The sequence below is a fragment of the Hemitrygon akajei genome, unplaced genomic scaffold (genome assembly GCF_048418815.1).
Source record: "Hemitrygon akajei unplaced genomic scaffold, sHemAka1.3 Scf000121, whole genome shotgun sequence".
NCBI lineage: Eukaryota > Metazoa > Chordata > Chondrichthyes > Myliobatiformes > Dasyatidae > Hemitrygon > Hemitrygon akajei.
Genome location: NW_027332007.1, coordinates 81,492 through 93,677, shown reverse-complemented (window position 1 = coordinate 93,677; position 12,186 = coordinate 81,492). Strand labels below are relative to the sequence as shown.

General features: G+C 43.9%; 1 protein-coding gene across 1 annotated transcript in view; it reads left to right on the top strand.

Annotated features, from left to right (window-relative positions):
* The window catches only part of LOC140723623 (NACHT, LRR and PYD domains-containing protein 3-like), a 39,140-nt gene that overhangs the window by 16,094 nt on the left and 10,860 nt on the right, over window positions 1-12,186 (top strand). The window contains exons 2-5 of the mRNA XM_073038197.1: window positions 4,050-4,148; window positions 8,315-8,602; window positions 9,033-9,199; window positions 11,966-12,137. Of these exons, the coding sequence (XP_072894298.1) occupies window positions 4,139-4,148; window positions 8,315-8,602; window positions 9,033-9,199; window positions 11,966-12,137 (637 nt within the window). The 5' untranslated portion in view covers window positions 4,050-4,138. The remainder of the gene's footprint in view (window positions 1-4,049; window positions 4,149-8,314; window positions 8,603-9,032; window positions 9,200-11,965; window positions 12,138-12,186) is intronic.

Genomic DNA, 12,186 nt, shown 5'->3' with positions numbered 1-12,186 from the left:
TAACGACAAGCCTGGATACAGTGGGAATGGAGAGGATGTCTCGATTAGACGGAGAGTCTGAGATCTAAGAGTTTAGATTCAGAATAAAGAAGCTTCACTTTAAAAAAGTCAACTAAATAGAGAGAGTACAGAGGAGATTTACTAGAATGTTACCTCGGTTTCAGCACCTAAGTTACAGAGAAAGGTTGAACAAGTTAGGTATTTATGCTTTGGAGTTTAGAAGGCTGAGGGGGGACTTGATAGCGGTATTTAAACTTATGAGGGGGATAGATAGAGTTGACGTGGATAGTCTTTTTCCATTCAGAGTAGGGGAGATTCAAACAAGAGGACATGAGTTGAGAGTTAGGGGGCAAACGTTTAATGGTAACACGAGGGGGAATGTCATTAATCAGGGAATGGTAGCTGTGTGGAACGTGCTACCAGTAGAAGTGGTAGAGGCAGGTTCGATTTTGTCATTTAAAAAAATTGGAAAGGTATATGGACAGGAAAGGAATGAAGGGTTATGGCCTGAGTGCAGTTAGGTGGGACTAGGTGAGACAAGCTTTCGGCACAGACTAGAAGGGCCAAAATGGCCTGTTTCCATGCTGTAATTGTTATATGGTTATAAAACTGTGATGAGAGAAATTACTTTAGTCAAATGGTTGATCTGTGGAATTTGTTACCGCAGAGGGTGGTGGAGACTGCCGATGGTTATATTCATGTTCTGGATTGCTAAATAGGTTGAGTGTTATAGCAGGGAAGCAAGAATATGGTGTTGGAAAAAAGTCCTCCAAGATTGATTATAGAGCATGACCAAATCACCTAATTCTACTCCTATGTATTGTGATCTGTATCTTATACCATGACAGAACAATGACTTCATTGTATCCCATCATAAATAAGAGAAAATCTGCAGTTGGTGGAAATACAAGCAACACACACAAAATGCTGGAGGAACTCAGCAGGTCAGGCAGCATCTATGAAAGAGGGTAGAATCGACCTGGCCTGATGAGTTCCTTCAGCCCTTTGTGTGTGTTCTTTTGTATCCCATGTCTGGTTTTGAAACGTGTGAGGGACAGTTACAGATTCCTTCACTCGGATCATTATATATGCGTTCAAGATTTAAATTTTCGTTTAATGCTTTGTTCTCCTTTGTATTGTTAACATGCTTCATTATCTCTCTGGTTAAAGTTAGCCCTGGTCTGCGAGATTTACAGGAAGAAAAGTCCACGACTGGAAGCAACCCGCAACTGAAGACAAGGGAACAACAACAATGAACCAGCCCGAGGACTGAGAGCACCAATTCGAGAGAACCCATCTGACTCGGAGTTTCCATTGATTTAGTCAGGAGAAAGTTTGCTGAGTCTCATTTACCCAAACACTGGTTCTTTAGACATTACATTTCTGTACCAAGGAATAGAGGAAATAGCTGGAGTGGGACTGAATGAGCCTAGCAATACCAGTTATGACTCTATCAGACCCAGTTGCAATCATTCCAGATTTACAAATGTGCTGTCTGCATTAGCTCTGTGAAGCCACGCATATTCCCTTATTTTGTTTGCTCATTTCAAACGTCATCTCTGCAGTTTCTTTGCTTGTCTGTGCTCGGTCACAATGTTCTCAAAATGCGTTGAGAATTTCCTCCCTTTATAAGAGGCCGCAGTTGTTTCCAGCTGTAGTGATTGCAGAAATGTGGAATTACTATGAACTACAGCAACATGTCATTGACTCCTCTGTCTATTGCAAGCTGCAATGATATACTTGCCCTCGAGTATATCGTCGTGCAAGCCTCTGCTAACAGCAAACCCTCTTGAAGCCAAATGTCCCGGCACCACATTTCTTTCAGTCCGAACTAGAAAATGCCAAACAATATTTTACATTTACATACCCTGTCGTCATCAAGTGCTTTTCTACTAATAAATTGTCAGAACCTACGAATCTGTGATTAAGCAGAATTGGGTTTTACAATGAAGTTATTTTCCCATTTGACTCTGTACCAAAGGCATGGGTTAAATCTGTTCTTGAGATGAACAAATGTTCTTGCAGCAGAACTGCTGGAGCTGGCAAGGTCGGATTAAACTCAGTCGTTGCGGAATGGGAACCAGTGTGTTTGGTCAGATGATAGAAGAGTTGATATAAAGGCAGATGCAATGTTCAGAGAGACTGTGGAAGGATCGGTTGTGGACAGGGCATCATGTAGTCAGTTGGAAATATGTTTAATTCAATACAATAAGTATTAAGAGTAAGAGTAACTTAGAACATGGATGGTACATGTTATCACCATTACACAGACCTGACTGTTACAAGGGCAGGATTGGTGCTTGATGCTCCAGGTCTTAGTTATTTCATAATACGCATGGGGGGAGGGGGGTGAAAAGGGGAGAATTGTCTTTACTAATTAGGGATGGTATCACAGCAACATAAACAGAGGACATCAATGTAAGTGAAATTCAGAAACGGGAAGGGGGCTATCATTCAGGGAGTATTCAATAGGCCTCCCCCAAAGCCACAGGGATAATGTGAGAAAATAAGTTGACAGTTTTGGGAAAGGTGCAAAAACAACAAGGTTATTATCATTATTGACCTCAAGTTTCCTGATGTTGATCCCACCTCCTTGTTCCAAAAGGTGTCAGTGGGGCAGAATGCGTTGCGTGTCCAGGAGGGATTCTTGACATAGTATGTGGATGGGCTAACTGGAGGAGTTGCCCTACTGCATCTAGTATGAGGCAATGATGTTGGTCAAATGACAGATGTCACGATGGGTGACCTTTTTAGATAGTGACCACAACACCATAACTTTTATCATGGTCATGGACAAGGATAGTAGCAGACGATACAAGGCAGTATTGAATTAGTGGATGGATAGTTACAATGGTATGAGGAGCAACTTGGGAGTGTAAATTAGGAAAACATTTTCAAAGGGAAATGTACAATGGAACTGTGAAGGTTGTTTCAGGAACACTTGAGTGCGGTCGGGGTAGATTTGCTGCAGACGCAGTTAAAGAATTTTTATATAAACGAACCATGGTTCACAACAGATTAGAGCATTTAAGCATTTGGAGAAGCATAATCTTATTACAGGTTGCCATTTTGGCTTTTTGATGGTGAGTGGAGAAAATGGAAGGGGAGGTGCCGGAGATAATTTTCCGCAGGATGGACCAGTCACACACAGAATATCTACTAACATTTGTATCGACAGAGACTGATCAGGAGTCACCATGGCATGGTGCATGGAAAGTTGTGTTCAACAACACTTCTTAAAGTTTTTCAAGATGATTGTCAATAAGGGTGGTGGAGTGGATGTTGTACATTGAAGTCCACTAAAGCCTTTGGCAAGGTACCTCATGACAGCTTGGTCTGGAAGATAAGGTCCCATGCGGTACAGAGAGTGGAAGTTAGATGGATTCAAAAGTTCCCTCGAAGGTAGCAAGCAAAGAGTGATGGTTGAAGGTTTCTCCTCAGAATGGAGGCGGGTAACTAGTGGTGTACCGCAAAGCTACAAATTGGGACATTTGATATTCGTTATTTGATAGCAATGATTTGAATGCAAGTGCACAAGGCTTCACTGGTAAGTTCACGGATGACACAAAATTAGTAGATGGTACTCACGGTGAAGATGATCGTAGCTTAGAGGAGTTGTAAATAGATTGCAAGACCAACACGAGCAGCAACAGTTTCATAGAGAGGCTGGTGATTATGTGGAGGGACCTGCCAGAGGAAGTGGATGAGGCAGGCACAATGGTATAATTCAAGAAGTGGTTGGGATGTGAAGATAGAATGAAGAGGCCAGGAGGGAAATGGGCCAAATACAGGAAATTGGGGCCATCTCTGTGTGCACTGTGGTCAGCATTGTATCGATGGGCTGAATGGTTTGTACCTGTGCTCTTGCTCTGTGACTCTATCAGTAGGATGCCTCAGATATCACTGGACAGACGTACAACGTGGCGTAGGAGTTGATGTTTGGTCTCTAAGTGAAATGCTGTTGGGATACAGAGGACGGCGATACTGTCACATTTGCAAAGTAATCCTGCTCTCTCTGACTCACAGTCTGTTTGTTTTGTGTAATTCAGGACATCACCAGCAGGTGGGGCTGTCATGCACAGCGATCAAAGTGTAAACAAGACGACGACAATCAAAACAACCGTCAGTCGGAATCAGAATGGCTGCAGGTATGTTCACGGGGATCTTTATAATGAATCTTCTGCCCTGTTGGTGCACAATAGTTCAGACGAAGAAACTTACACAGGCGCTAACAGGGCTGAGAAAAGTTTCATCAAGCAGTATCATTGATCCCACTGGTATAGCGGCTTTGTGTAATCGATCAATCCAACAGTTCCAGTGTAGGGACCTGACTGACACCAGGCAAATGACTCCGCTCACCAGGCAAAGCTTCACCTGAGTGAAAGAAGCAGGAGACCCTGAATCAGCAGGTTGAGAGTGAAACACTAACAGGAATGTGACAGCGGTGTTGTTTGTTTCGTAAAAGTCCAGTTTCAAGGTTTGTTGCACATCAGGGCCTGTTTAGAGTTGAAAGACATCTCCAACTTTCGTTTATAAAATTTAGAGGCAGGAGGTAAGAACATTTCCGGGATTTCAGAGATTTTGTGATAATACAACATTTCAGGTGTTGTCAGGGCAGATATCAACTCCCCCCTCGCTGCACAAAGTAGATGAGGGGAATTTTCCGAACGGTGTTTTCTGTAGCCAAGCCGTGAACGTTGCCAGCCTTGGAAACGGCTGAGGATCAGGAGACACTTCATTTTAGATAGACTTGTTGTCTGCTTTGGTGCATCACTGTCTGAAATGGAGGGGCTACTGCACAGGACCGAGAGAAGCTGCAGAAGTTTGTAAGTCTAGTCAGCTCCATCTTGGGCACTAGCCTACAAAGTACCCAGGTCATCTTCAGGGAGCAGTGCATCAGAAAGGCAGCGTCCATTATTAAGAACCCCCAGCACACTGGGCATGCCCTTTCCTCACTGTTAGCATCAGGTAGGAGGTACAGAAGCCTGAAGGCAGACACTCAGCGATTCAGGAACAGATTTGTCTCCTCTGCCATCGGATTCCTAAGTGAATTTTGAATCTTTGGACACTACCTTACCTTTTTTTTTAACGTTTTTTTTGATGTGCACTCTTTCTGATTCTGCACGTTTTTAAAAAATCTATTCAATATAAGTAATTGGTTTATTTGTTTATTATTATTATTATTTTATTTTATTCATTAATATTTTTCCCTGCTAGATTATGTTTTGCATTGAACTTCTGCTGCTGAGTTAACGAATTTCACGTCACGTGCCGGTGATAATAAACCTGATTCTGATTCTGTTTTAATACCCCAATCCATGTCTGGTTAGTGGCCAAATGGTGAACGTGAGCTCTCTGTATTTCTCTCGTGAGATGATCTGCTACCTGAATTTAAATTCCCAGTATCTGTGATGAGAGACCTGGTACAACCAATGACCAGCTGTCTCTGTTTCCTGTAGGCATTGTGATGGTGCTCAACTCTGTAATTCCGGGTGGAATAAAACACAGATTACAGCCTGGACACAGGTCCCAGCTAATTCATACTGTTTTAAATGTCTCTGAGCTTGCCCGATTTCCCAGCCACTTTTCCCAGATTTCCCTTGCAGACTTCTTCGATCCTTTTTCCTGCTTACGTCTTCTCAACTTTGTAATTTTATTTGTGTTCACAGCCTCCTCTGGCTACACATAATTAATACACATCACCCACCTCGTGGAAAAAATGCCCCTTCAATCCCTTTTGAATGAATGAATGAAAGAAATTTTATTTCTGTCAGTACAAGCATAACCAAAAAAAAAACAAACATCATGTTCAACGATGATTTCATAAGACAAAACTAAATAATAAAAAACAACAAGAAAACATAGATATTCTTTAAAACTGACCGAAAGGGCGGAGGCTGAAGCTACAGCTTGTTATACAAAAAGCAGATTTGCAGACAATCGTCACATCAAAAAAAAATCATCATCTTTTAACACGAAATCCAATTCCAAGTGTCACAAGGTGGGTGTTGGGAGTGGACCCAAAAGCAAGACACAGACACTGAACTTCCAGGAACGGGAGTAGGCGTGAGAAGGAAGCAAGGGAAGTGAGGAAGAAAGGACGCTGGACATGACACAGGGTTCTGGTCCTGGGCTAGGACTTAACTAGGATAGCGGAACCGACATAGAACTGGGAACCAGGAGCCTGGGCTTGAACTCCGTGCCAGAGACGGTACAAGAACCCAGAACCTGGGTCTTGACTCGGGCTCGGACTCCAGAACCAGGCGAGAACAAGACGTGGCTACAGGGCAAGGCACATGACAAGATGAGAACACAAAGCCGTGGCTAGGATGGGACAAGGACCTTGGACGTGACTGGGACTGTAGGAGACCCCGAAGCCTTGACTTGGCCGAGGAAGAGACAGGAACGTAGAGCCTTAGTCGAGGAAGAACAGGAACGCAGATCACTGAGCCTTGCTCGAGGGCGAGCAGGAAAGCAGAACACAGAGTCGAAGGAGAGACAGGAACATGGTACACCGAGCCGGGACCCCTCCTTGGGTACAGGACGTAGTGCAGGGACTCATTACACAGAACGCTGAACACGGCAAGACAGTTCCCAACGCTAGGTAGCGGCCAAACGGTCGGACCTACCTAGCGAATGCGTGAAAATGGACAGTCTGTTCCATACAGGGCGAGACCCCAGGCAGAGGCAGAGGCGAGGCTCCAGGCAGGGCGTCGGAGGGAAGGAAGGAAACAGTACAGCCTCAGGGTAACGGCAATGACAACCTGACTTACCCAACGGAGGCAAGGACCGGGAGGGTCAGATCCCACCGTAGGGTAACGGCAAGGAAGAGAGGACCGGATACCGATGGGACGAACCCACACAGAGGCAAGTACAGGATACTGACGAGACGGACCACACAGAGATAAGGACTGGATACTGACAAAACGAACCAGCACCTAAACTCGAACTCAGGGCCACTTAAATTCCCGGATCAATGACGAGAATCAGGTGCCTACGATAAAGCCCCAAATGAGACAAGGGACAGCCTGAAGATTCGGAGTCTGGAGTCCACGGACCGGACCGTGAGCCGAAACGCGGACTTCACGGACTGGACTATGACACAAGTATCATTTATTTACATTACTCCCATTCATTTAAAATCACGTATTTTTATATTTGTTCATTAAATTATTTTTAAATAGTTTTTTAAACTTGTTGAATGTGGTGAATGTTTTTTTTTTTAATTCTTACTGCAACTGTTGCCCCCTCCGACTGAAATACAATGATTTTTTTACATTTGGACTTATCCTTTGTTTTTGAAATATACATGTTCCTCTTAAATCATGACGACTTTTTTTCATTTTAAACAACCTTTGGATACCTTGTGGTAACTGCCAATTTTTCACTTTATACATAATTTTAAATTTCTGCCCTCGAGTCTCAGACTCCCCTAACCTGGGAAAAAAGACTGTGACTATCTGCCCTACCTACACCATGATTTTTTTTATGTACGTGTGTAAGGGCACCGTTAAAGCTCCCATGATCCGGTGCAAACTGTCCCAGCCGAACCATATAACACAAAAACCAAACAACCCCATCCAGTAATGTTCTTGTCAATCTCCTCTACACTCTTTCCAGCTGAGTCACGTCCATCCTATAGATTAGCAACTGCAAAAGCGAGATTTTAAGTTTAGCTACTAGAACTGCACGCAAGACTCTCCATTTGCCAATAATTTGTACGGTTGTTCCCTGACGATCATTATCCAGGAGACGGGATGGGACCCAGGGGACCAGGCATCATGGACTTCAAGGTTATGGTCAGTCTGTAACCCAGGAGACTGGACATTGTTCGTTTCAAGGCAATAGTCATTCTGTGACCCAGGGGATAAGACAGTGTGTGACAAAGCAAACGGAGAACATTTAATCTGGAGGATTTGACCATGAGTAATCCAGTGGCTTGTCTGTGAGTGACACAGGTGACTGGACATTTTGTGATCCAGAGAGATTCATGTATGGGAAAGATAATCCCAGTGATAATTCCCGCTATCACCTGATGCCGTTCCAGTAATAACCTCTGGTTATCAGTCTGTTCAACTAATGTGTATTCGGTGATCAGTGTTACTGTGTCTGTCCAGTTCTTTTTCTGGGAGTGGATGTGTCCAGACACCGGCTTATCAGGATGGTCACCTGGCAGGAGGTGTGGTTCACATTCACCAGCACAGTCCCACTCCAACTCTGGTTTTGCGGAGTCTCGACTCTATTGCAGACACCCATTGTGAATGCTTGTTCGAGTATAAATCACTCTAAACCTGCTATTCATCATTTACTTCAGGTGGGAAATTAAATCGGGTACAGAAAGTACTCAAGCGGTTTTTACCAGGCGGATCATCGAGGGAAGATGATCGGGACACGGGAAACAAGGTACCAAAGCAGGGTCAGATTGAGAGCAATGTCCCAATGGAATGCGGTCCGGCCGCAGAGGAGGAGGAGCAAATTCAGCCCAGAGACAGTGACGTCAGAGACACCAATCAGGACCCTGGAACCAGCACAAGTGAGGCGACTGACGGTCAGCTGGGAAGCTCATTAAACACGGAATTGTCAAGTGCCCAACAAGGAGCAGGTGAGTGAAATATGAGGGTGATGTGTTCAAAGAATGAGGTAGGAAGCGGGTAAATGTGATTCCTTGTTGGAGGGCTGGTCAGAGAGGGAAAATGTGTTGATGTGGTGCATGTGGTGTAGTGAGGCACCTGTTACCCCACTACAGGAAATGTGCTACCTGCTCTGAGGATTTCCAAGATGTGTATCGGAGGAAATGCAGCTGTCTGGATAAAAGAGTATTTCTAGGATATGAGTTATGGGAAAAGTACTCACCAGGATGGAGAGAGTATCTCTGGGAAGCGACTATCATTGACAGTCCCAACATTTGTTGCCCATTTTAAACTGAAATCAGCAAGTGGGTGGGACGGTGGTAGAGACAGGTTTCTAGTGAATGTGGTCCTTCTGGTAACGTCATGCCCAGCGCATTGATGGGTCGGTTTTTATATTCGCAGAGCCGGTGTTTACAATCTCCGACCTCCTGGCACAGGGGGAGGAGTATCGACTGTACCAACTGACAAAGTACTACAGAGACAGACTCAAACAGGCGATTGAAGAAAAGGTTGAAAGACTCGGTTGGATGTTGACAAAGGAGGGACATCTCAGCAGAGAAGAAAATGAGGTGAGTGTATTTAGTGTATTGTTACTGAACTGCTGATATCAGAGGGAATAGTGATCAATATTAATCTCCTGCACGTTCTAGGAGTTCGACATGACAATGGAGACTTTGATCTCTGACTTGACTCCAACAGATCTGGTTTCAGCTGTTAAGGTGGGGAGCACTGGAAACTGCAGGTTCAGCGTCACCTTTTCCTCTCATACCTGCTGTATTTATCAGTGTGATATAAGAACAGTGACTGCATATCTGGACTGTTGAACAGGCAGTCAGTCTAAAATTAATTTTGTATTTTACCTGTACCGTCGGTCAAATTCACCTCAGTTCATTAATCCAGGATGAATATTAAACTGTCGGATTGTAAATTGGGCAAAATGGCTTCACTGCTGTACTTGAGCGAGGGAAACCTGCTAACCACAGCACAGCTTGTCTGAATTCCCAAGCAATGAGTGGCTGACTTGTCATAGTCATAGAAAAGTACAGTACAGAAATAGGCCCTTTGGCCCATCTATTCCATGCCGGACTACTGAAACTGCCTATTCCCAATGACCTGCACTGGGCCATGGCGCTCTACACCCTTATCATTCATATATCTATCCAGACTTCTCTTAACCGCTTGTACCACTTGCGCTGCTAGCCGCTTCCACACTCTCGCCACCCTCTGAGTGAAGAAGTTTCCCCTCATTTACCCTATCTGTGACCCTCATAATTTTGTGTACCTCTATCAAATCACCCTTTCATCTTCTGCATTCCAAGGTATAAAGCCCGACTTGTTCAGTCTTTTCTTATACCTCAGGTCCTCCAGTCCCGGCAACATCCCTGTGAATTTTCTCTCCACTCTTCCAACCTTCTTTACATCTGTCTTATAAGTAGATGATCGGGTCTGCACACAATACTGAAAAATAGGCCTCTCCAACGCTTTATACACGTTCAACATGATATCTCATCTCCTGTACTCACTATTTTCATTTATGAAGGTTAGTGTGCCAAATCCTTTCTGATCTATCTACCTTTGTCGCCACTTTTAATGAATTATGGACCTGTATTCCGGATATATTGTTCTACCACACTCCTTAGTGCCCTACCGGTTACTGTATGTTGTGCTTGTCTGCATTAAATTGCATCGGTCATTTTACAGCCCATTTTTTAGCTGGTTTCGACACCACTGCAAGCTTTGGTCGTCTTCCTCACTCTCCACCACACGTCCCCACTCTTGGTGTCATCCGCAAATTTACTGATCCAGTTAACCACATTTTCATCCAGATCATCGATATAGATGACAAACAACAACGGACTCAGCACTGATCCCTGTAGCACCACACGAGTTACAAACTCCCAGTCAGAGATGCAACAGTCTCTCACCACTCTCTGCCTTCTTCAGAAAAGCCATTGTCCAATCCAGTTTACCAGTTTACCTTGAATGCTGAGGAACTGAGCTTTCTTGCCCACACTCCTTTGCGGAACCTTGTCAAATGCCGTGCTAAAGTCCATGTAGACAACACACACATCCTTCGGTTCAACAACTTTCCCGGTAACTTCCTGGGAAAACATTAAGATTGCTTACACATGAACTACCACTCACAAAGCTGATATCTCATGACACCAAAAATCAATAGGTTGTCCTAAAAGGACATATATATCCAAAAAATGGTAAGCTATTTTACATTATTAGCCAGGCTACATTCATATTCTCTCTACGTACGGCTTTTTAGTTGCTTTCTGCTGTCTAGTAAAAGCTACCCAGTCCTCCAGCTTTCTACTATATTTTTCTATATTCTATGCCCTCTCCTTTGCTTTTGTCCTGGCATTGACTTCCTCGTCAGCCACGGTTGATCATCCTCCCTCTGGTATAATGTTTCATCTTTGGGATTATGTACCTCTACCTGCGCCTTCCGAATCGCTCCCAGAATCCTCATCTATCCCTGCTCTGCTGTTGCCTCTGCTAGTGTCCTCTTCCATTTTTGTTTTGCCCAGCTCCTCTCTCATGCCTCTGTAATTCCTTTATTCCACTGTAATACGGATACCTCTAACTTTTACCTTCTCCTCTCAAACTGCAGTGTGAGTTCTGCTATATTATGATCACTGCCTCTTTATTTACCTTAAGCTCCCCAATTAAATATGGTGCAATACACAACAGAGACTCCAGAGCTGCCTTTCTTATAGTGGGTTCAACCACAGGCTTTTCTCAAAAGCCATCTCAGAGGCATTCTGTGAAGTCCCTCACTTGGCATTGACCTGATTTTCCAAAGCTACCTGCATATTGAAATTCCCCATGACTATTTTAACATTGACCTCTTTACATGCCTCTTCAAATTCCCACTGGAATTTGTAGCCGACAACCTGGTTACTGTTCCATCAGAGTAATTTTTCCTGTGCAGTTTCTTCACAGCTACATCGTCCAGTCCGATGTCACCTCTTTATAAGGACTTTTATTTTTCTAAGAGAACAGAGTCAACCCAACCATTTAAGTATGTATCCATAGATGTAAGCACCCAACAATGATCTTATTTCAGCAACGATACAGTGATGCCCGCCATCCATTTCTTTTCCTCTCTCACTCTCCCCCTCTTCCGTTCTTGTTGTGGCATCGTTTTGCCGTAATGTTGCACATTGATGGACAAGTAAATTAATCATGTTGAATATACTGCAGGGTGTCAGTAAATCCCTATTCTTACACAATATAGATTTAGAGTTTCATTCAGTTACTGTTTCCTGCACATTCTGTATATCTGTCTGTCTGCTCCACAATAAGTCCATTGTTTCCTTTTGTAGAAAGTCACTGAACTGACAGAGAAAGGAAACCGGACAGAGGGTTCCAGACTCTTCCTCAGTTTGGTAAATGGCAAAGGCTCCCAGGCCCGGAGGGCGATGTGGGAATCCTTTGTGACATGGAGGTCTGAGTTACCAAAGTTGGACAGAATACTGAGGGAAATACAGGAGCTCGGTACGTTAAAAACACACACTGAACACAAAGACACATTGTAATAAACAGT